General features: G+C 39.3%; 1 protein-coding gene across 3 annotated transcripts; it reads left to right on the top strand.

Moving 5' to 3' along the window:
- The first annotated feature begins 368 nt into the window (after positions 1-368).
- On the top strand, positions 369-25897 carry vwc2l (von Willebrand factor C domain containing 2 like). Of its 3 annotated transcripts, XM_085249918.1 has the most exons (5): positions 369-1319; positions 2122-2631; positions 6751-6849; positions 15062-15191; positions 22093-25897. In XM_085249918.1, exons 2-5 carry the CDS (start codon positions 2224-2226, stop codon positions 22242-22244), a joined length of 789 nt encoding a protein of 262 aa, XP_085106044.1. In that variant the 5' UTR covers positions 369-1319; positions 2122-2223; the 3' UTR covers positions 22245-25897. The 3 variants fall into 3 exon arrangements, with proteins under 3 accessions (XP_085106044.1, XP_085106043.1, XP_085106042.1); XM_085249917.1 differs by lacking the exon at positions 6751-6849 and having other exon boundaries at positions 374-1031; XM_085249916.1 differs by lacking the exon at positions 6751-6849 and having other exon boundaries at positions 374-1319.
- Positions 25898-26368: the final 471 nt, after the last annotated feature.

Genomic DNA, 26368 nt, shown 5'->3' with positions numbered 1-26368 from the left:
TTGCAGCTGACAAGGTGTTTATGGGTCTTTGTGGGAATGTCTAATTAAGTGCTGGTCTTCTAGCTCTTAGTCCTCTACCCTTAGACTGACTGTAGTCGGGCAGTGGCCCCTATAGGCTACCATTTGTAAAACAAAGCTGGTGTTGCTCTGCAAAGCCGTACTGTACTTTTCAGTTAATGTGGTGTTTGGGGGTGGGGGGTGCTGAGAAGTCAGACTCCCTTTTGCAGTGCACCATTGAATACAAATAGGTCTCCGTAAACTGCGCTAGAAATGAGTGACTCAGAGAAACATGCTGCGGGTCATGTGTGAAGACACTGTCACGCGCTGGCACACTCGCGCAAGCATGGAGACACATATTCACAGGCGTATAATGAGGCAGGCGTGCACATAGGCGCACTCGTTTACAGACAGGGGGAAGGCTCGCACACATATTTAACTGATCTAGCATACCTCCTCAATTTACCAGCTGCTCCTGTCAGAACCAGTCTTGACTAATGACCACCTATTTGATCGTTTTACTTCGTCCCAGCCTTTAACCCTTGCAGTAATGCAGTCATACTTGTCCTCGGATCGTGGGAGGTGAGTGTTGTTGTGACTGTGGTTGGCAGAGGGGATTGGGGGGGGGGCGCTCTGCTCTGCTCGGCGCAGGACGCAGAAGATAGTCGCTCTCCAAGGTGCTGAAAGTCGGAGCGCTCCCTCGTCAGTCTCGCCTGCTGATGATGAACGTGACCTCGGCCACAAATTCAAAAAATGACTGGCTTCAGCCGCGAATGGGTCGATTTTTTATACTCTTTAACTTCTACCCATGTGGATTTTTTATTTTCCGCACAACTGCTGGATGTATACACACATGTGCAACAAGACTGGCTGCTGCTTTCTAATATTCACCTCCATCGTGGGGAAATACTGAATTGACTCCGGATTCTCAGGGAACGCTATAGAGGATTTCTCGAGCAGTTTCTTTTTTAGTCTCTCTTTCTCTGTCTGTAACGCATGCAGTTGGACTTGAACTGCGAAATTGTCTCGAAAAGGTGAGTCCAATGAGGATAATCATGAAGAAGACCTACTTTTACGCGGATGTCTTTTTCTCTGCAAGGGGGGAAAGGGGAGCAAACCTCCAAAAGGCTGTTGTTTAGTTGCTTTTAAGCACATCATCACGACAAGAGGGCGGATTACAGTATCTCGTGGAGACTGGTGATTTCACCCTGTGGATAGAGTGAAGTTTCCAATAGGCAAGGCGACTATTTGTAATCTGTCTCCGCTCTCTGTATTGGGGATCCTACCTTCACACTTAGTGGATATCAGTCTTATTCAAAGCGGTGAGTGAGTTAGAGCTGTCGCTTAATACGCATCATAGAGATATTTATCTTCAGCTATATATTCCCCAACTGTCTGGATTGTCGATGTGTGTGTTTCCCCTTCCAAACGGTTGACGCATTCTGGGTTAAATCATTGCGCATTTCTCAATATTTGCATGTGTCTGCATGGAACATGGTTAATATAATAAGAGGTGGTTGCAAGAAACCCAGAGACGGAGAAGCCATTACTATCATTACTGACCTGGGGGAGAATTGAAAGCGTTAATGCTACCTGTTGTCTCTGAAGCCTCTCATAAAGTTTCAAATTGTAATATCTGATTCGGTTTTATTTAATGGGGAGAAGACGACCGTGGGGAGCTCACTCCACCCACTTTAGACAATCAGTGTTATAACCCTTCCCTCTGTTGATGGTCGTAGCTGTTGCTGTGATTTTGAAAGAGGAGAATAATTTGCATCTAATGCACCACCACCACCACACTAACGCATATAGACTGCATGCTTCTTATGTTAGCAAATGTATTTCTATTTGTTTTCACCATCCGTGGCTTTAGCTTTATGTGTAAGATATTTTCTTTTGTGACAGAGCAATGATAAAGAATTCCGAATGATCTCTATTGAAACATTGGTGCTGCATATGTGCACCGTAAATAAAAGATACCCATACACAGGCCTAAGCCAAACAAAAAAGAGAAAAAAAAGGGGAGGAAAGTATTTAAAAGGTGATTTTGGTTTGTAAGGATGTGCAAACCAGCAGCTGGGGAGTCATCATCCATCATGTCATCTTCTATTTTTTCCACTGCAGCTCATTTCCTTACGTGATGGTGGTGATAATGAAGCCCTGGACAGATCCGGTGAGGATACAGAGAGGCTAAGGATGACATCCACACAGCCGTTTTGAACGTGGATGTCAATGCCGCGGCAAAGGATGGGCCTTCTCCTCTTGACTGCCTTCGTCCCCCTGTTGGCCCTGAGCGCTGTGTCACCGGCCACGGTGGGTAACCCCGAGGATTACGCTGCAGACGAGGCGGAGCGGACCGTCGGTGAGAACATTGTGTTTGATGACTACCGGGGCAAGGGATGCGTGGATGACAGCGGCTTCGTCTACAAACTCGGGGAACGTTTCTATCCGGGACACTCGAACTGCCCGTGCGTGTGCACAGAGGACGGGCCTGTGTGCGACCAACCCGAGTGCCCGAAACTGCATCCAAAGTGCACCAAAGTGGAACACAATGGATGCTGCCCTGAGTGCAAAGAGGTGAAAAACTTTTGCGAGTACCGAGGGAAAACCTATAAAATTCTGGAAGAATTCAAGGTAAGCAATGAGTTAGAAGATTATAATTCAGCCTTTAAAAAAAAACATCTGTTTACCAGAATCCACTAGAAAAACTCTAGCACTGAACATGAATATTCCACCAACAATCACCACTCTGCATCTTATTTATCTTTATTAAAAACTAACTGATGCTCAAGACTCTAATCCATCTTTCCAGTTCATTTGGTGAAACACAATCAAGTCACACGCAAGTGTAGATGTTATTAAAACAAAACAGGTGTGTGACAATCATATGCATTCACAGCAACACCTCTATGGTCGTGGTAAACTGACAAGTCACTTCAAACATAATGTAAAAACCACCATGTCTCATATTTTCTTTCCTTTTTAGTCTGTTAACTTGTTGACAGCAATCATCTTTGATCACATTTACTGATGAAAATAAAATGGTAAATGGCCTGTATTTATATAGTGCCTTACTAGTCCCTAAGGACCCCAAAGCGCTTTACATATCCAGTCATCCACCCATTCACACACACATTCACACACTGGTGATGGCAAGCTACATTGTAGCCACAGCCACCCTGGGGCGCACTGACAGAGGCGAGGCTGCTGGACACTGGCGCCACCGGGCCCTCTGACCACCACCAGTAGGCAACGGGTGAAGTGTCTTGCCCAAGGACACAACGACCGAGACTGTCCAAGCCGGGGCTCGAACCGGCAACCTTCCGATTACAAGACGAACTCCCAACTCTTGAGCCACGATCGAAAATAACAAAACGTAACACAGCAGTGGTGCAGATGTGATCAGGTGGGGCTGTTAGGGTTCGAATTAGTGAGGCTTTGTATTTGGGTTTAGATCAGTCCTTGGCATAATGTGAAAGTAAGCTCAAAATGTGTTTATTGGCCAAGGGCACCAAGATGGCTGCCACCCAGAGTGATATCATCCTTCTGCTTGCTTCATCAACTGAACATTCATCCAGCATTACCAAACTGACAGATGCTATAACAATATTTTAATACTGTGATTTGTGGACACTGAGTCATCACTGGCAGCTCCAGCTTCCCTGTGTCTGTTGAAAAAAAAGGTTTCTACCTATCAGACCAGTGTCTCAGTGGTTGTTACAGAGCATGACAGTACTGCCTGATTATAAATGACACTGGGAGCATGACAACTACAGTCTGTGTTTAAATTGTTGCTGCCCATGAGGAAACCTCCTCATTCACATTTCTCACAACTGGATTGAGGCAGTAAGTGACTGAAATATAATATGACATGTCATAGCCAAAACAAGGGTATAGCTCTGTGGTTAATCATAGCATTTGTTCATGTCTGTGCAAATGTATCAGCTACCAGTTAAGATAAGTGCATCCATTGCGGTTGTCAGACAAATGCCTCCAATGGTAAACTGAATTTTTGCGGGCTCCACTTTAGTGACATAAATTAGCTTTTGAATGATGCAATCGATCAAAAATTCCATTTTTTTTGTCGCTTTACATAATAGCTGTAAATTTATCCCATTATGGAGTTACCAGTTACACAGTAGAAACTAATGTTAGAGGTATGTTCTCATCATCATCAGTAACATGAAAAAGTTTCTCTCAATTTTGTGAACATCTGCCGAAGATGTAAAATAAGACCAAACTAGATAGGCTATTTATTATAACAGATGTACTTGGAAGATAATTCCTGCAGTAAGATTCTTTTTTTCAAAACCAACTACCACCATTTGCAGATCAAAAAATCAGAAGACATTAGAAGAAAAAGCCTGCAATAGCTCCTTAGACAAGGATTCGTGTATTCAGATAGGATTTATGACCCCAGCAAATATCTGTTTGACCGGGCCACAGCTGGGGAAACACAAGTTGTTGGTTACCCTCTTAAAGACACATAAAAGGTACTCAAGAGCTAAATGAATAATTGAAAATAGCCTTTCAAAAGCTCAAAAGCATCTTCAAAGCTAACTTTGTCAGTTGTAGTTTGCAGGAGTGGGTGGACTACATGTGTGTGCGTGTGTGTGCTTATACAGTCCAATAAGTCTGACTATTTCTCATAAGGTTTCCTTTGCAGGGTTAAAAAAAATATTGATCTTATGCTGTCAAATATGCAGTGAAATGCACAATATCTATGTATCATTAAAATTGTTTTCTAAGATGAAGACTGCATTTGAAAAATGTAAAATATCACACAAAATTAATTTTGTGCATAGCTTTAATTATGCTTTTTGGTAACTTAAAGAAAGTGAATCCAGGTGTGCACACAACATAGAATATCACATTATGAAGTGTTTATATCTATAATAGCTCTGTAGGTCTGTTTTAGGTATTTGACCCGGTTAAGTACCAGATGATCATCTTTTTGTATTTATAGCAACTTCTAGTGAATATAGTCACTACGGCATATTTCCTTTTGTCTTCCTTTTTTGCTTGCTGTCCAAAACTCCAAGACAACAGGAGGTGTTTTAGTGTAGTTTTATAACAGCTTCAAGGTAAAACAAACAAAGCTTCCTGTAATGTCAGAACATTTTGCATAAGAAAATAATTAGCATGCCACTTGAACGGAAAGAAAAAAAAACTGAAGCATACACGGGGCTAAAGAGTGAGTTAAGCAAAGCAGGTGTGTAGACAGGCCATCATAATTAACTTTTCTGCTACAGTTTCTCTGGAAATGCATTTTTTTGGGGGGGCAATCACAAGAAATCAAACAGCACAAGGAGGGAAAAATAGTGTGCTAATGTTTATTCATCAGTTTTTAATGTAAAACCTTTTAGCGGCTGTGGGATTCATCTGCATTATCAGCTAGAGGTGCAAAGAGGCATTGCATTGGAGTTTATGCCTTTGTTCAGAACTGTTACAATGCATCTCTATTAGGTGCCATTCTGTCAACAAATCTGTCAACAATATTGATATACAAATATCCATTCAAAGATTTTAAATATTCAGGTGTTCTCTCGCCATTGTAAACAGAATGACATTAAGATTTCAAATGTTAAAATTAAAAAAAAATGATACTGAAAAAATTGAAAAATGTTTTGCATTAGTAGGCAACAACAACTCTTGGTGGCATGAAAGTGACATAGTGTTCCCATTAGCAAGGGGTGTGAGAGATTAGCCTATTTGAAACCCATGTACTTAATCTGTAATGATTGGTGTGTTTGCACGTCAGACACAATCAAGCTCCTGCAGCCCCACAGATTTCTGTGATTTTGTAAGGGCTACTTTAAGGGCAAAAGCTTCGCAGTCTGATGTAACATTGATCTATCAATAGTGCATTGAGGAAGGACATTTCAACATTACTTCAAGGTGAAGAACAAAATCATTTGTTTTTATAGATTGTCTCAGTAGAAATTGCACTATGGTTCATAATGATCATCTTTTTTAAAAAACAATCCATGCCCACACAAGTAGCAGTGTCTTAGTCCAAATTGTGAAAGTTGAGTTTCTTCAGTAAAGACATGAAAGCCTCAGAACCCCGCAGTGTTAAAGGAAATCAAAGGCCGTCAGTGTCTGATATGCAGACCCATGTTTAAAGATGCCGACAGGTTAACCTTTGGTTTGGGCTTTGTTGGCATTTCATTTGAGGTGATTGTGTTGCATTGTGTAGAGGTGTGCATTTATATTCAGTTGCAGATGATGGAGAAGAGAAGAGAGAAGAGTCAGTATTTTGGGAAAATAACAAGAGAGATGTGGGCTGTTTAGAGCTTCTGGGAAACTGGGATGTCTGGCTATGAAGAACTGTTTTTGGCATCCACCAACACTTCATATTTCCACTTTCCTTATGCTGAAAACCTCATTATACTGTAGGCTGATCATTAAGTATATTGCACCTAATGTATGCAATCATGATCATGCAAGTAGTATTGGGCATTCCTTCAACACAAAGCAGCTGACTCCAGCGAAATGTCAGCCTGTCATTTGTGAATCTAATGCTGGCATAACTCGTGCATCAGCAAATTGACAAATAGGTCCAAACTACATTTCCCACTACAGCTCATCCACTTAAAAGTTTTTGCTTGTAGCAACAAAGAATTTAATACTAATACTGTTGATTCAGCTTTAAATTCTTTGTAAAAGTAGATGCAGTAATTTCCAATATCTTGTTTTATTGCCATGTGAGTGAGTCATGCCACTCAACCATAGTAGGTGTTTCACCTACAGGGTTTTCCATCTGATGAGGAAGGGACCAGTCCACCCAGCATGGCTGCCGGTGTGCCTCTGGCCTCAGCGCAGCTGCAATCAAGAACCAGGAGGTATAGGGTGAGTTCAGATCCCAGATCTTCAGGCTAGTGCTGGGATGTGAACTCAGATGTGAAGAATCCCATCCATGCTTCTTATGACCACCCTCCCCCCTAGGGAAGGGATGCAGATTTGACAAAGGTGGGAGGGCTCTAATATGTTCAGTAACAAAGGTACACACAGTGCAAATCAGCCGTCAGATCTTGAATAAGTTCTCATTTAAAGGCAAACAATCTAAATTTGTGACTAATAGCCTTAATGCTTGAGTTCTGCTCACCTTTCACTTTATCCGCATGAGACAAGTACTATTCAGTGGAGTGCAATTAAGCCCTGTACTAGATTTAAATGTTGAGGAAATCTCATAAATGAATTACTCCAATCAATGTAAATCAAACACTGTGGTTGGATTTTTTTCATGTCTCTGTTTTTGGTAACTTTGATTTATTATATCTGTACTTTTCTATCACTGCAGTGATGTGGCGAAGTCACAGAAGTATTCTGTGAAAACATGTCTGCAGACAATTATAATAATTTGTTTACAATTGTACACACACACACACACAGACTGAGCTGCCCACACAACCACAGTAAGTTGTTGTGTTTTTAACATACCTATGTGAGAAAACATCCATAAAAGCTGTTAAAATTATTGCTCAAATTGATTTTCTTATCCAATTTGCTGGAGGCAACAATAGTCGCAATTAGGGGAAAAAATTGTTAAGTGCAAACAATTTGCCCGGAGAGAATGTCAAACACATTTTTATGGTTTTGACATATTTGCACTTGCAGAATTGATGTGCAAGTGTTAGTACTGCATGTTTTCCATCCTCATCCTCAAGTCCTTTCTGTCTATTCTCTGTGTTATTTGACCACTGGTAAAACATTGTTTTGACTTGAACAACAGAGCATGCAGTTTGACTGTCAACTCATTCCTGTCACTGCTTTTAACAGCATGAGTATATTTCCTGTGACCCTGTCGTCCAGTCTCAGAGTATTTTGCATTGCCATTTTGCCCTGCTGAAGGTTACCTGACTATTCATTGCTTCCCTGCCCTGTCTCTGTTTGTCTCAGTGTGCGAATGAAAAGCATGGCAATCGATTGACTCAAATAGCCAGCCAGAAAGATGGGGACAACAGGCGTCTTTTCTTCACCAAAACATCTGGCAGCAAGTCTAAATTCGGTACTAGTGCTCCATTTTCTTTTGTAAGTCTGGGCTTAGGCATGACTGATCCTCTTCACGGTAGACCTCACACAAAAGGACGCATTGAAAGCACCAGGCATGGCTGAATACATTGAAGGATTCTCAGCAATGTGTCAAAGGTGCATGAAGAAGTTTTCTTTTCCAATTGCATTTTTAATATACTTTTTCCCGTAAAGCATCTGAACTAGCAGGCTGCATTACAGGCCAATCTGGCAGATTAACCTACAGAGAAATACCACTTTCAAATTAATTTATTTTAAAGGTCAGTTGTGATAGTGAATAAAAACTGCTGTCTCTCATAGCCACAATCTCCAGTCTGTACTTTAATACAACTTGTTACATCTAGAAACACCTAGGGATTAAATACATGCACATATATTATAGTAAGAACCCAATTTCCTCTTCTGTGTCAGTTTTTGGATGATTTCTTGTTCAAAAATATTTATTTGCATTCGTGTCGCATTTGTACCTACCCACTCATGTTATCCATTGTTTTTATTATACATGATTTCATGCAAGTTTCTGTCTGAATGGATTTGAAGTAGCTCCTCTACAGCATCTACTCTGGTATCTGTACCAACTGAGCTTTTTCAGCAATTAAGAATGAGTCCACTTTTATTTCTGCCTGCTCAAGCTCTGCTGCATTCTGGTTGCAGTTCCTCCCATCTTATCAGTGACGTTAAAGGAGGAGAAAACAATGGCATTTATCAGGACTCCTGCTTGTAACTTCCACTTTCATTTTAGCATATCATGCAACAACCACCCACATTGACCTGAGAGACAAATTATGTGAAAGACATTGTTGGAAAAAAGTAGATAAAGTTTTTATGTGCCACAGTGGAAACGCTGTTGAATCCACTTTTCAGGCTCACAGCTTCACTTCAGGATTAGCTAGTGCTACAATCAAGTCTATAACTGTGAAACATAAGGTTCTCCCCAGGGTTTATCCCTAAAGCTTTATTGTTTCGTTGTGAAAATGTATCATATTACGTTATATCTAAATTGATTATCTAAATGGATCTGTTCTCATTGTAAAATGCACAATTAGATTCATATGTTTTGTTTTGGTTAAGATTGGATTTGGGGGGGTTTTTTGGTCAATGATAATGAAAAAAAATCTATCAGTTAAGATTTGGTTTTTCATACTTGGATAAAAAATCATTTACAGTCTGTGACTGCAAAAATGTTGCATTTCCTCCCTTGAGATGTTCTGCCTGGCCTTTGCTGCTTGTTCTTGGTTCTTTCTCCCTCCAGGTTTGTCTTCAGTAACTGAAAGGCATGCTCTATTAGGTTGGGATCAGGTGACAGGCTTTGTCGTTGAAGAATACCCCATTTCTTTGAGAAAGCTCCTAGGCTGCCTGTGGAGGATGTTTTAGGTCAAAAGCCAAATGCTGCTAAAAATGTTCTATTTGTTTTGTAGCATTTGGCTGAATCTGAGCAGAAAGCCCTGTTAACTTCAAGATTCATCCTACTATCAGTACTTCTATCAGCAGTCACATCATCAATAAACAGTAGTGGCCCAGTTCTGGTGGCAGCCATAGATGTGCATACGATGCTATAACTTTACTTCTACCAGATAAAGTGGTATGGTACTGCTGTTTCTCATCCTTGTGCATACTTTTCTATTCCTATCATTCCGGTAAAAGTTAATCTTGACTTCATCCAGAGACCTTTTTTTTGTCAGAAATGTGAAGGCTCTGTCAGAAGTGTCCAAGACACAGACGAATCTGGCCTTCATGTTCTTTACACCACATTGTAAACCTAGAATATTTATGTGTCTCTTGAAGTTTTAGACAACGATGCACCTACCTGCCTGATAGTGTTCTTGCTTGGCCAAATGTTGTAAAGGATTTTTCCTTAACAAAAAAAAGTGGACTTTGGTGCTGTTGAGCTGGTCAGTGCATTCCTTCATTTTAAGAATTTCAGAGCATGGCCACATCTAAAGATTTTGATCTGTCTAATAAGTAGAGGTCGGTGGATTGATGCAATATCAATAGTATTGGTATTGAATTGATGTTTGTTTCTAAACTCTAAGCTCAGCAGATTTTTTTTTTTTTTGGAAATGAAAAATATGCCTCAAACATGCACTATGAAAAATGCCTGAACATTTTTGTGTTGACTGTCACATCTATTTCATTTATAGCCTGTGGCACATTTAAACAACAGAAGATGACCTAAAGTGCTTTAGAGAATATCACATTTAAATTCCAGCTCTCTGAAAAAACCCAGTTTAAAAACACTTGAAATACTGAAAAGTTGGGATTTTTTTGTTGTTGTTGTTGTATTAACTAATTATTGTGGCAAGTAATCCCAATCATAGTAATCACAAATTTGTACAGAATATGCAAATTATTGATGATTCATTTTATAAATCATGATACACTGCTCTCCTCTACATAAGGCGCCTTTGCAGGTCAAAAGCATCAGTATTAGTATTCTTAGCTGCAATACTAGCCCAATTTACTTGGTATCAGATCAATACCAAAATTTGCAGTATCGCACAACACTACTAATGGCTTATTTTGGTTTTTCAGTCTAATGATGACCTTTACTTCTATTGGCATCTCTTTGCATGTCATATTGAGAATTCCAGTGGATAGATGCAAGTTTAACACTCAGAACAAACTCTTTAATCGGTTTAACTTGTCATGGAATAACGAGGGAACAGGCTTCACCTGGACTTGAAACTGCTTGTCCATCAACTGATTCAATACTTTTGCACCTGGGGGACTACAGTGGGGGAAATATGTTTTGATGCTGTGCTGAATTTGTAAATTCCCTCACTTACAAAGAAAGGAACAGCCTATTTTACACAGTAGTTTCATTTTAATGGAGAGACAGAATATTGTCTAGAAAAAAACATAAATTATGTTATGAACTGATTTGCATGTCATTACTTGAAAGTACTTGAAGTAATTGATCCCCTAAACCCAGCCAGAATTTTGGCTCACAGATTGCCTGTGATCCCATAGATTACAGTCAATCAGGCAGTTTATCAGTTACAGATACTACCGATCTCAATACTTTATGTGTATAAAGCACATTGCAAGTTGTCCACAGAATCACTTAATTTTCTATCCACACAACAAATTTCTTTCAATCTAACATCTCCACCACTGTGAGCAAGACCAAAGAGCTGCCAAAGGATCTCAGGGACAAAACTGCAGACCAGAACAAGGCTAGCATGAAATACAAAACCATCTGCGAGAAGCTTGATGAGAAGGTGACAACTGCTGGTGCAGTTATTTGGAAATGGAAGAAATGTAAAATGGCCAACATCTGGAGCTTGTGCAAGATCTCGGCTCCTGGGGTGAAGATAATCATGAGAAAGATGATGGATCAGGCCAACACAGTAGGAGCTTCTTCATGATTTGAAGGCAGTTAGGACCACAGTAGCCAAGAACTCCATTGGTAACACACTGGTCCCATTGCTCAAGAAGGCACTTTTTTGTGTTTGCCAGTGAACATTTAAATGATTAAGAGAAGGCTTGGGAGAAAGTGCTGTGGTCAGATAAAACCAAAATCTAGCTATCTGGCATCAACTCGATCCACCGTGTTTGGAGGAAGAGAAATGCTGAGTATAAAGAAAAGAAGACCATCCCCATACAGACATTATGGGCCTATGGGCCTGTTTTTCTGCTAAGGATACAGGATGACTTAAACATATTGAGGGACTAATGGACAGAATCATGGACCATGACTCAAAACATACAAGGCACACAAGGCTACAAAAGAGTGTCTAAGGAAGAAGTGCATCAGATTCATGGAGTCTCCAGACCTCAATCCTATTTAAAATCTGTGGTGAGTGAACCTGGTGACCAAGTACAAGAGATGTCTTACCCCTGTGCTTGCAGGGAAGGTTTATCCATCAAGTACTAAGTCATGTATTGTTTGGAGATTAAGCACTAATTTCACTCAATGACCTGGAAATCATTTTATAACCTCTTTTGTTTTTTTTCTGCATTATTGGTTAATATTCTGTCTCTCCATTAAAATGAAATCACCATAAACTCATTGAATTAAAGTAAGAAAATCTGCGCTTCAGTTGCATCCAGATATAAAATCCGCACTAGTGCTTTACAGAGGCAAAGTTAGAATAATGGTGTCGGTGTCCAAATAAATATGAACACAACTGCATACTGTACGCAAAGCAAGTAATTTACATAATTAATGACTTCAATGAGTGCGGTCAGATTAAGAGCATTCTTTTGTATGGCACTTAAATTGAGTTATAAAATCACTAAAACATGATAATGTCATAGTTTTCATTTTAGTAACCAAAATATTTATTTGAGCAAGAGAGAATTTTACTTCCTCTTATAATGTATATCATCATATTTTACTTTTTGTTTGTTTGTTTCTTTTCACTGGAATTCTACTCAAACAATTTTTATCCTGCGTGTTGTCTCTGGGTACTTGGAGACACAGTTCTGCATGTTAATTAGTGATTCTAAATATACTGTAGCTGTGGATGTGAACATAAATGGTTGTCTGCATCTCTTTGTTAGCTTTGTAATGGACTGTTTATTGTGCTCCTCACCCAGTGTCAGCTGGCAAAGGCTCGAGTCATCAGCAGCCCTAGTTAGATAAACAGTTTAAAACAAAGGATGGATAGATATCATGTCAGCTGGATTCTGTAGGCCTCATTAAATTTCAGTATGCGATGGTGCAAAGCTATATATTCACACAGGACAGCACAATGCCATGATGTATAAATAGATGCAAAACACTATAATATGGTGATCTTTTTTTCAAGATCTAAACACTTTTGGCAGTACACTATAGCTGAGTACATCTGCAGAAGCGCTGCCATGTTCCTGTTTTTATATTGACTCTGTATTTTGAATGTGGTTATCTGTGCCCACAAACTTGAGCATCAGTTTGGTTTTATATGCCAGATATGTCAGAAGTTTAGATCTTTGCTTGATGTCTTGGGACTTTCTTTCAAAAGCATCCCATCATTTATTTTTAGTCTGATCATTTGAGCTAGTTTGATAAGTTTATTCAAGGGGTTTTAACATTTTCTGGGCCATGTTTATGCGCCACATCCACGCATAATATTCATTTGGAATATTCTCTTCTAAACATTGTAATAAACCCATGGAATGTAGTTCATTATTGCAAACGAATCTCGCTTTAATATCCCCAATGAAACATATTACCCAATATAATCTTGATTTAACCTAAGCTTCTTCTGTTGCCAGTGTTTTTGCATTTTTATTCAAGTCGTAAATGTGATGGACTACAGAGCTACATCGGCGTTAAATATTTAATCAGTCTTCTCATAGTAATATGTTAGAGATAAAGACTGTTATTTGTCATGATTTACAGCTTTATTCTTATATTGCAAATGCATATAAGAAATTAGTGATGATTTTCATCTACATTCATCAGAATTACAGCATATGTAATGCAAAGTTATCAGATGTTCTATCGTGAGGAGAGAAAGTTTAATAAGAGGAAGTAACATTTTAGATTTATTTATTTTGCATTGATTCAGAGAACTTTTTCTACATGGTCTTGGGAATACCTACAATCAGTAACTGGATTGTATTTATTTTGCACAGTTTCCCCTATATCTCTTAATGTGCATGCTGACTCCCATAAACTTCAATAAAAACAAAAGGAGTTTTGACACTTTGATTATGTGTCACTTAATGCGATCTGCCCAGAAGAGATGGTAAAAGTAACACATATACATCTTGAAATACCTTAGCCCTTTCACCTGTCTCTGCACAAAAACAAACTGTGGAGCCGCTGTTGTCGTGGCTATAAATCCATATATTTTGGGAACAAATGCAGCTCAGTTATTTGATGACACAGTTCCAAAGTACTACATTAATCATTTAAAGAAATCAGAAAAAAATGAATGACTTAAGCGCAGGCATGAACTGGTTAGCTTAGCATACTATAAAAAATGGAAAAAGTCCTTCCAAAGAAAATAAAACGTACCTATTATATTAACCTACACTGTAAATTTTCCATTGTATAGAGACATCCCATTAAGCAAACCCACACCAGTGGGAAAAACGATGTATAAATAGACAGCTGTGGATCTCCTTTTTTTAATGAATGAAAGTTAATTATATTTGCTGGAAAAAAGAAAAAAAATATTGCAAGTTGGAATGCAACACTTGACCAACAGGGTAAAGACCCATGAACTAATCGTTTAAAAGCTGCCACCACAGAGTTCACAGGAAATTCTGTGGTAGCATTTGTTATGAATTAAAATTATTGACTGCTGCAATAAGTGAAATTTTATCCTTCAAATGAATAAATCATGAAGATTAGAATCATAATGTGAAGCTTACTGTTTATGTTGCACTGGCTGCTGTCCACATAGATCAGCTTTCCCACCAAAAAAGTTAAGACCGCAAAAGGGGTTATCAAATATGAAATATTATTACTGTCTAAGCCCGACACCAAACTGCTGATACAGCAGTGCAGAGACACACTCAAAGGCTGTTTACTATGATGAGCAAAAAGAAAATCTAATATGATGAACAGCTGACCTTTTGTGATTTGGAAACAGTTTGTATTTTTCCACTCCATGAAATTGCATTACAGTTCATTTTCCGGTCAAGAGACTTTGTAAAGATAGAGTCAAGTATGAGGCAGCTGCACAGGGAGCTGCATAGTAGCTACTGATTTACATGTTGCAGAGGTGGTGAGATAAGTCTCTGAACTGTTTCCTGAGGCAGGCCACAGCAGAATGCAGCAAACATTAAATATCATGAACATTACCTTATAGACTCCCTTAGTTATTTCTAGAGATTTTGTTGTAAGCCAGCAGTAGTATAGGCTGTTTTTGTTAAGGCAAAAGTACCCTAATAAAACTGGGGATGTGAATAATTTATTAACCTGTGTCTTTGTTTATCACAACACTTTTTTTTCACGCATCTGAAACTATTAAGAATGTGCATATGAGAAAAACACAAGCATGCATGGACATGCACACACACATACACACAAGGTGAAAGCTACTGAGTCATCTAACCCAGATTCCCTGTCTCTTTCCTCCTCTGCCCACAGCCGTCACCCTGTGAGTGGTGCCGCTGCGAACCAAATAATGAAGTGCATTGTGTGGTGTCCGATTGCGCCGTCCCAGAGTGTGTCAACCCTGTGTACGAGCCAGAGCAATGCTGCCCCATCTGTAAAAACGGTAAACACTCATCTCCTCTGGAGGTCAATTCAGATTCCTTAGAAGTCATTAAATTTTCATTAAACCAATGACAGCAAGTTTATCGGTGGTATCACCATTTGATGGCCGTGCCTTTAGATCAGGATGAGGATGTAATTGATGTTTTATGAATTAAAATTATTACCTTGGGCCCGTTGGACACTAATGAGCAGTACTAGTTTTAATTATAAATGACACACTAAGCAGAGTAAACATTAGCCCATTGATTAAAGGGATGGTAGGAGGGACTAATGGGTCCTCAGAGAGCCTTTTATTTCCCAGTGCCCTGGAGCCCTTGTCACACACAACCAATCCCTAAATTAGAATTATAGGATTCCAATGGTTCATTGACTATTTACAAGGCGAGGTGAGAGATTTCCCTTTGCCAGCACCAGTCCCGAGGGACAGATGGAGCTTTATGAGTAAAGTACAGTAAGTGCACTTTTGCAGTGTGAACCTGGCGTAATATCAAATTCAAAGTCTAAACTTGATGTTGCATTCACTAAACAAAATGTTTTTGCATTCTTGTTGAACTTAAATGACTAACTAATGAAAAAAGAAAGTGTATATGTAGATATGTATATATTTAACTGCTGCTTACCTACAGGTTAAAAGTAAAGGGAATAACTTAGTTGGAGGCAGTTGCTAAATGCCCGCAGTGGCACAACTACAAACATTTTCTTCCTTGTATTTTTTATTTCTCACCATTGCTTGTTTTCTTCTGTTTCAACACACACACACACACACACACACACACACACACACACACACACACACACACACACACACAATAACAAGGCTACAGAAGCTGCTAGGAGAGAACTAATCCAGGCTGACAGGGCACAGTGACACCCTTGGCATTTCAGTGGTAGGCCTGCTGTTTCTAGGTTACCCAAGGGTTCCTCGTCAGGCTCTGGTACCAGATAAATCTTTACGGGAGTGGATAGCTGAGGGCTGCGAAGAGAGGACAATGAACGAACGCTATTTAGCTCTCATTTTTGGCCAAGGGACAATGAAAAGCAGACACCCAAATGTCCTCAGTTCAGTTACATATAGTCAGAGAGACAGATATTTGTGTTTTTCTTTACCCATTACAGGTTTTAGTTTTAAATAAAAATACAGTTATAGAAATCATTGCACTTCAAACAGGGGCAAAAATTGTGCAACTAGAATGTGCAGTTAGGTTCATCACAGTGGAATTTATTGAAGTGAAGTGCAAACTTTCAGCCTTAATTCAAGGGATTTTACATAAGTATTGCAATAACTGGTTAGGAATTACAGCCATTTTAATACATAATCAACCCCCCATTTTTAGAGGCTCAAAATTAATTGGACAATTCACTAACCAGCAGTTTCATGGCCAGGTGAGTCCTGCCCCCTTGTTACTTCATGGCAGTTAAAGAATACTTATTATCTGAAGCTGATTTAAAGCATTTGATTTTAATTTTATAGCTTTTCCCCACTATATTTAAATACCAGCCCCAAATAAATATCAGTACAATTAAAGGAGGCTAACATTAGACTGAAAAACCAAAATAAACCTATCAGAGAAAGACAGAGATAGAAAGAGCAAAACCGTTAGGAGGGTCCAAATCACCAATCTGATAAATTATTACACATAAATGAACTCACTGGCCAGCTCAGCAACACCAGAAGGCCTGAAAGACCACACAGAAGACATTTGTAGTGTGTGATCACACAATTATTTATGTAGTTAAGAAAGAACAACACAACACAAGATCACAAGATCATTGTCAAGGTGTACAAGTTTAACTTATACTAAAATTATCGCAAGAGAAAAGCATGGAGAGAAACAGCTAATGATCTGAAGCCGACCACATCATCTGTCAAACATGGTGGGGGGCAATGTTATGGCATGAACCCATATGGCTGCCATTAGAACCAGGAGACAAGCATTTATTGATAATGTCACTGCTGATTGAAGCACAATTAATTCTGAAGTGTACAGGACTATACTCTGCTCAGATAATAAATAATAATTGGACAAATAATAATTGGACAACACTTTATAGTACAAATGGATATTTATCCAAAGCAAACTGCAAAAGCAATCCAATCGTTTTCTCAAAGCAAAGGAGTCTGGTATTTTATCAGTCACGTGATCACATCCAATCAGTCACAATCCAATAGCCCATGTTATTCAGTTGTTAAATGCATAACTGAAAGAGACCTATAAACAAGTAGCATCTAAAAGCATTTGAGGTAAAAGTCCACAGCACATAACATCAAACGCACAGACTCTATATCTTTATGTGGTTGGCATTTAAATCTAGCATTAAGCAGGGAGGTCTACAGGTCATCATAGTTCAACTGTAATCTGGTTTACCAAAGGTCGTATGTGATCATCATCTCTTTTACTTTGTAGCGCTGCTTGCTGACTTAGAATGCAAATTATATTTAAAGGATGCGTGAAGTAAATATCAGTGAGACTAAACTGTGATGATATGAGCCCATTCACAGCAACAGTTTGAACTCTCAGTTAGACATACTTTGAAGCAGCAGTAAGCAGAAAGCAGCATATTTAATAAGATGTTGACATCATCAGAATATATAATGTGCTGGGTCATAGAAGCAGGTCCTGACCTCATCTGATAGACATGTTATCCCAGCTGAAGCCACTTAGCTGTAACACTTTTAAGTTTAGATCAACAAGCCAGCTTTGTTTTAATTGAGTAGTTATTATAATTAGATAGTTGCTATGCTTATGGCTGTATGAAGTTCTAGGTATAATGTTTATCTATACAAGTTAGACTGGATGACAACCGGTCGTTGTGTAAACAAATACTAATTACCACTAAAGACAAAGTACATCTGAGAACAATAGGTCATATGAACAGCACTAAAGCATGACTGCTGTGCCTGGAAGGCATTATTGTCTTCCAGCAAGCCATATAATTGTAAGCTGACTAATGGCTCTAGGATTTTGGACAGACAGGTCATGTTGACTGTAGGCAGGGCTGAATCTGATTACCTTGAAAGTTCCTTGGTTACTAAATACAGATCCCGTGGAATTGTAATAATATTAAATTGATCCACTGGAATATCACAAAAACATGATGTGACTCCAAAATGAAAAACTGGAAACACTGCACCTTTTTCTCTTTAAACATAAAGAATCAGTGTTAATAAAATGCATTTTGCAAGTTCAGCATTTGCTGTCAAATTACATTCCCTTTAGAAACATGTCTACAATATCCAGCTTTTTGTTGTGTTATTTATTTATTTATCTTTATTGCTGCTCTCTTTTTTCTTTAATCCAAACATTATGTAGAGGGCTTTGGTCTTATAATACAAAAAGGATTTTATCTTTTTTATATAGGTTTACTTTATTGTGGCATAAATGATTAGGAGAGGCATAATTATAATATTTTATGAATGCAATCAATACTAAATAATACTCTTCTTAATAATCTGACAGTGTGAGATTTATATGGGAACCACTTTAATCTCTATAAAAACAATCTTCTTACTGAACAAGCAAAACTCTCCAGGTAAATGCTTGTGTAAGTATACTACAGTAGCTTGTCATGGTAAAGCTTTGGGTTAACTTTGTGTATATAACCTGCACATCCTGCTAAAATACTTTAAAGGGAAGAAAGTCACAGAAAGCGCAGTGAGAACATTTTCTTTAAACTGTACTCAAATGCTTGAAAGTACTTGAAAACAATTCTCTCTGTTATCTATCAACATGTTTACATTCACCACTTTTTACCTCCCTCAGAGATTTAGAAGGTAAATGGAAATTAATACTGAACAGATATACATTTGAAAGGTTTATTTAAATTAATAATGTAATTACAATGTAACACTAAGGTTACATAAAAAACAAACCATCTCAACAGTCTCTGAAAATGAGTAATGCTCATTTCACAGATTACAAGACAACTGAATTTAATTAAAGGGCTTTATACAATTCCTAATACAATTTTGTGCCTAAAATGAGCTGCCTAAATTACTAGTTTGAGTTCTGACTGTATCTCCATACACCACATTTACAATTCCAGTTCAGGTAAAAGGTCCAGATTAACTTATTCTAGTGAAAAAAAGCTTTTAGGGTTGCTTTGTAAACAGAATTGTGCAGCGATGACCTAATTGCCAGTGGCTAAAATGTTACTGAGGAATATTTGACTCATTTAGTCCAATTAGTCACTGACTCAGTGTCTTAACTATATTTCAGACTTTAAAAAAAGCAACTTTGAACTAAACTGATATGACCTTGATAACTGGATGTCTTTCAGCTCACAAATCAGCAAATCAGTGCTTATGGTTGCCAAACTTTTGTCAGAGCTTTCTATTATTAGGCTGTAGCTTTTCAGCTTGGCATCTTTTTGGTGTTCCTTCCTGAAAACACCAGCAGAGAGGAAGAGGCAGCACAATAGAATAGTAGGCCAGTGGCAGTGCTCATTTCTGAGCTCCGCATTCATTGAGCCCATCTGATTCAGCTCTAATCTTTATCATGAATTATATAGGCTACTGTAAATTAATCAGGGAATATGTAATTATGTAATTCTCAAAAAGAAATGAGTAGTATCCTGAAAATGGCTAATGGTTCCTCAGTATAACAAGATTAAACCAACTACAGATCTGCCACTCCTTATCTGTCAGAATGCCGTCATTGTGGTCTTTTAACAGACATATCATAGAGGAGCAGTGCCATGGAGCTGGATACGGTTCAGGAACATATTCGCTTTGACATATTCTCTCAACAAGCTGCAGTTTACATTGTAATCCTTAGGCAGTAGTCAGAGAAAGTATGATGTGCTGAGACAGTTTTGACACAGGACAAACATTTTCTGACTTCACCAGATTTTATTGGCCACGAATTGATCACATGCTCGGACGAGTGACCGCACGCCCTTCACATGGTGACAGGAAGCTCAGACTGTGTCCTTGCGTCTCCCTATCTATCGGGCTATAAACAATCACACTTGGCAGCAGCACGGGTCACCCTCCTCCCTCATCAACCTCTGCCGAGTTTGTCCCGTGACCTGTGCCAGCTGTCCAGAGGCAGATCGTTGCGAGTTAAGACTTGGCAAGTGCTCTCTACGTCTAAGATCAGATCCCATGCTCTTTTCCTTTTTTTTTCTCTTTCTTTCTTTCTTTTGTAAAATAGAGCATAGGACCCATCTATGCTAAGGCAAAGGATGGGGGTAGCAGGTAGCCAGCAGCTCCCTTTGTCAATGTCACGTGGAAATTTATGGCTTCCTGCATCTTTTATTTCTCGTACAAGCACTAGCTGGAATTAAACCTAATTCCTTCGATGCATAAAGCAAGAATTTGTAAAATATTGGGAGTTGTCCCTCTGTAGACCATTCCAGCATTTTTACCCTTGATTTAAGGTTAAACTCATGCTCTTGAAGATTTAAAAAGTCAGTGTTCCCTGTGCCATGCTGCGAGTCAGCGTGACGTTTTAAATATTTAACCACAATCCTGATCTTTAGCTAACCTTAATCTAATGCCCTGAGTTACTTTTCCATAAAGCATTAACAAGCCTTTTTAAAAAAAAATGGAAAACAGAGGTGTTACTAATAATATTACCGATGGCCACATTGTTCCTGAAAGCCGTGACAGTGAGACGATGAGCCAGCATGCACAAATGCAGGACCTTGAAATTGAAGCTGATAAATGAAATTCACTCTTTATTTATTTTATTACTGATACCTGTGCTTGTGTGTTTAAATGTAGGTGTGAAAAAGGCTCAAATTGTGTGACAGGTGAGAAATTCTACAGTGTACCAGAAATGTACCTCTGATCTTTAGGTTGACTATCTTGACACATTTACATTGCTATCATTAAGCTACCAGACCCTAAATCATATTCACAGGACACCAAGATGTTTCGTGAATATCAAGCGTGAAAGCTACTGTGTCTTCAAGAGTTATGGGACATATGAGTTTTTATGACTGCTCGTAGAGGAGTCTTGAATCTGGCAGGTTTTACTGAGCCGAACACTGAGAGCGATCCAAAGTCACCGTCACACCAATTGAGCTGCTGATTGCTTCATTTTAAATGATTAAAACTAGGATGAACTCATGGCACCTTCTGGCTCTCCTGTCTCTAGAGGTAGAGAAAGAGATGCACTACCTCCAATATCTCTGAGGCAAAGAGAAAAACAAATTAGATGTAATAATTTCAGGTGGTAATACAGATAAATCTTACAAATGTAATACCGTTCTTTGGCGTCCTGGAAAACAGATCCTAAAATTTACCCAGGATAATCTGTCTATCTGGTGAGATTATTAGAAACGCCGATGTAAGGTGTTCTAGTCGTACACAGCACGTTTTAGAATTAAAGGAATCCTATCAACATCCACACAAGTAAATCCTACAGTGTTTAACGGATAAATCAGATGTCAAAATTAATCTGAGTTCTTTATTGGTTTGACAGTCAGCGTGTGTGAATGCGTGGAATGAAACTGTGTAAGGAATTGCTAAGGAGTTCTGTGGCCTTTTCATACAGACCGAAGTGATTAACACCATCCTCCCTACTGCCTCTAAAAGCAGCTTTCTCTCTCTTCCTCTGTCTCTCTGTACTCCAGCCTCTCTGTACTGCCAAGCCAGCGCCTGGCAGGCTTCTCTGCTTGCGGCGCATTAGGATGCAAAGCGCTCCATGTCGAGGGAGAAGGAGAGACTAACAAAAGCGCTTTAGTGTTGCAAAAACAAGCCCATCGGTGCATGCCCGTGAAAAGATCTGTACGTCTGCTCTGACTCCCCTAACTCCCTGCAGCTCTCTGCATCACTCCACCACCCCACTGCAAAGAGAAGCTCTCAGGAGAGACACATCCATTTCTTGTCGTTCTCATTCCCTTTTCTTCTGTCTCTCTCTCCCCTTCCTTTCCTTCCCTCCCTTCCCATGCGGCAGGTCCAAATTGCTTTGCTGGAACGACGATCATCCCGGCTGGAATTGAAGTAAAGGTGGACGACTGCACCATCTGCCGCTGCCACAACGGAGACTGGTGGAAGCCGGCGCAGTGCTTGCGGCGAGAATGCCTCAACGGCCAGTCATTGTCATAGACGGACTCCTACGGGGATGGTAGAAAAGCTCAGGCAAGGCTCTGCCTACTGTGCCATTTTGTATGATTGACAGGGCAGGAGCACAATTCCTATAAATCCTGAGACAGCATACAGTAGGATCGAAGAGGTGATCTCGCAGGCTTCACACAAATGTAGCCAGCGAGAAGAAGATGGAACTTGTCTCAGTTGTTTCCACACTCTTGCTTGACTTGCTGCTCTCACACACACACACAAAAAAGTTTCTTAGCTCCCTGAACTCTTTCCTAACCATCGGCAATGTTGAATTGCTCAAATTGATTTCTGTACGTATGTCATCAGCTTGTTGTGCGTGCCAGTCACAATCACACAGGTGTTCCAGCAGAACAAACCGTAAGCACACTTAGCAGCGCTTCTTTTCGCATACAAGGATTAGCACTGATGAAAACACGGCAAAGATGTGCTTGAGTTACACGACTTCACTCTAAGAGCTTGTTTACAAGATGTGCATCACACATAAATGTCTGCCTCTTCATGAGACTTTATCGCTGCGGCAGGAGCTCGCTCCTAACATACATGATGCAACGTGCAACTGTCATATACCATTAACAGCTATGGAACCTCAAAGGCTGACTTTATTGATCAACACACCATGGTTTTGAGTCATGTCTCACAGGCAGGATAGGTTAGTACCACCTGGAGCAGTGGGGGAATGAAATGTAGCTTTTCAAAGAAGAAAAAAAAACCTGCATCCCCAAGAAGAGCCATGCTGCATCAATCCCCCCCCAAAGAAAAAGAAACAACAACTTTGGGCAACCCTTTCCAGTTCAATTGGCTTTATTGTTTTCTCTCAGAGGTCCATATCCTCCAAAATATTCCCACTAAGTAACTGCTTGAACTTGTTATCAAAGCAATTTGCGAGCCAGTAGCAGCCTGCTTTAATTTTCCTTAATCAAGGACTATTCTGTGATAAATCATCCAGCTGGGTGCTTGGCGCTGCTGCAGCCTGCATGCTGGGCACATCCAGTGAGAACCAACAGACAAAAGGCGGGAACGTACATATGTCTAAGTGTTTTTAAGCAGCATTCACGAGCATATTGTTCATTTGAGTATGCACAAGCGCGGCAATCATAAACAAACTCGGGCATAGCATGATGCACACAGTTAAATTATATCGCTCGTTTAGCTCATGTAATCCATTTTCAGTTCCTACTCTTCTCGATATGTTGAAATGGCTCAGGCGGTGCGGTGGAGCCACAGCCATGGCGATAACATAAAGACAAGCTAATGTATTGCTTTGACATTTTTTTTCATATCAGAGTGGTCCTCAAGCAGTCCAGTCTGAAAGAAGAAAAACAAAAAGCACCCAAGCAGTGCCCAACACACGATGTTTTTGAAATGATAAATACAAGTCATTAATTCAAAGGTGAATTTCCGTAAGCTAATGCCATTCATCACTAGAATTTTTTCCATTTCCAGAAAATCCGTTCCCGTTAACCTTTTAGACCCTATTCCTGGGCGGTGATGGATGAGCTGCTTAATAGCAGCTCCCAGCACTCTGTAATGAGACAGAAATGAACATAGGATAAAGACCAATGACTAAAGAGGTGCATTGCCTTAAAAGGAACTAAAACTAATTTTAGAGGAATCTCATAGTCTGCAGAGTTGCTGGTTGCAGCATATGGGTGATGAAGAAATCTCAGAGTCGGAAGATCTGCAAGGCTCAGTCTTAGGTAGAACAAAGGAGCTTGGTTCATTTTTATCAGCAAGTTACAGTGATGTAGTATGTTTCAGACGACCTAATCTATCTGGTCTGAGGTCTGAAGGCTCATAAAACAAAAATGACATGAATGGTTTATCAGTCACAGCCTCAGTGCTCCACACATTTTAGAATTATTAAACGAGCTTCATTCATCTTAATTAAGTTAAATGCCACATCATTTTTCAGCCTATACATGCATCCCCCCAAAAATGAGAGTTGCTCGGATATTTTGGGTCGCAACAAAGAAAGACTAAAGTGAACGTGCCAGCTGACAAGGCTCAAAGGCATTGCTGCCACCACAGATGCCTTATTGCTACTGTTCCAGATAAGATTCACAAAGCATGGCCTTTGGCATCATACAGTATGAACAGCCGACTGCTTCAAGTGCTACTTTGTTTCACTTCTGTGTGCAGTGGTTACTGCTCTGTTTTACCCCAAACTATTTATTGTCTTATCCTACGACATTCCAGAAACAGTCAGCAAGGTGAATAAAAGAACAAGGACGAGTGCAGTTCAATCACAGCTAAAAGTGCAGAACTGAACCCAGAGATGGCTCTAAAAATATACCGTCACTTGATAGTGGTAAAAAGAGAAGCTCAAGGAAGAAACTAAAGAAGGAACTAGATCTCTGTAGAAAAGTGACATTGTAAGTCATTGTACTGGTTGTTCTAATACGGATTCCTCCAATGCTTCTTATCAAACTAAACTGGGTGAGCAGCGGCTGCTCATTTTTATGATGTTTCAAGCTGCTTTCATCACCTGAGTTTGAAAGTTGGAACAAAGAGAGTGAAAGGGTTGTCAACAAAAAGCTGAAAAGTTAAAAGGTGTGATCCAGAGTGCTAGTGAAAAGAGGGCATGGGAGATATGACATCAAATAGAAAATCATGCATTCGAAGTTGGTCGTAAAGTTAAAGAAAAACCGTGAAAGAATTTAGTTTCACTGCACCAGAGCTCGCAAGCAGAAATGTGCTAGCGCATACTTTGCATTTTAAATAACAAGCACGATGGATTTGAAACCACACAGATCATCCCAAAATCTTGCCTATGTTGTCATTTGAAAGAATAGGCTGTCTGCTAAAAACACAAAGTGGTACTGTGGCACACATCCACTCTACACTGCACGTGAGAGTGGCATCCCAGGCAAACCAGATGAAATTACATTTCCCCTTCCAAACACATGAAGCTGCAAGGTTTCCAGGACAGATTAGCTGCACACTGTCTTTCTTCATCTCCTGCCAAGAAACTTGAGTCTCTATGTATGTCTGTGAAGGTTTATTCAAATGACCCCAATGTCTCCTCCCTCTTGTCATTAAAACCCACAGGCTTGTACATGGGCATTTTTGTAAAGGTGCATCATTTGCTTTTTTCCATGAGACACCGACTTACTGTAGCTGGAAACAATGAAAGATTGTTTTATCTATAATTTTTTTCCCCATTTGTAATTTTTTTTCAGCAACAAAACTGTTACATGAAGTGTGCCTGAAAAACAACACAAAGTATCGGTAGAGAAAGAGAGAAACACTGTTATTAAACAATCAACTGTATTATTTTTTTTGGTGCACCGAGGGTCTGTTCACGTGGGGCTCAAATATGGGATAGTACAATTTCTATAACAAATTGTAATTTTATGTTTAAATAAAGTTGATTGTATGTGAATTCATGCTCACTCGGGTTCACCCTAAACGGCAAAGCAAAGAGTCCAGTTTTCAAAAAGTCAAACAACCCTTGGTGCTCCACATGTTGTACATATGTAAATATCTTCAAACATAATTAATGTGTTTCCTCAAATCTGAGGTGGAGTTTAAAAAAAAAAGAAAAAAAGGAAAATGACTCAAGAAATAAGAAATGTGTATTATTCATCAAGACGAAAATATTTTGTTAAATAGAATTCAAAAGAAGTGTTATTCGGCAAAAAGTGAGTGTGGATTTCTTCTTTCCTTAATCCTTTTTACATTCTTTGGAGACGTTTCTTGACACAAAATCACTTCGGATGGCATGAAAACACAACATGAACTTCTAAAAAAAAACAAAAAACAAATGTGCATTTATCCTCTGCAAAAAGCACAGCATTTTTTGGTTCTTAAATCAATGACAGGTGCAAATTCAATATAAGCCAAGAGGATGCTGCAGGACAAGTCTGTTTAAATTCAGGTACACGCGCTTAAAAAGAGGGACACAGATAAACTCTTAGTAATGGTGTATATAAACAGAGCATTTCAGAATAAATGCTAGCACAATATTTTCCTGGCTCGTGGTCATGTGAGGGGTAGAATAAGAAGATACTGGTGCTTAATGGTTTTGTAATGCTCCCCAAGTTCAAGGGCATTACTGACAGGTTTATTCCTCCATTCCATTTCATTACAAGTCAGTCTGGGCTTCTATCTCG

The sequence above is a fragment of the Mchenga conophoros genome, linkage group LG16, assembly GCF_057382185.1.
Source record: "Mchenga conophoros isolate Kocher_MC1m ecotype Shallow Benthic linkage group LG16, M_conophoros_male_GT1.1, whole genome shotgun sequence".
Taxonomy (NCBI): Eukaryota; Metazoa; Chordata; class Actinopteri; order Cichliformes; family Cichlidae; genus Mchenga; species Mchenga conophoros.
This window is presented reverse-complemented; position numbering and strand designations above follow the sequence as displayed.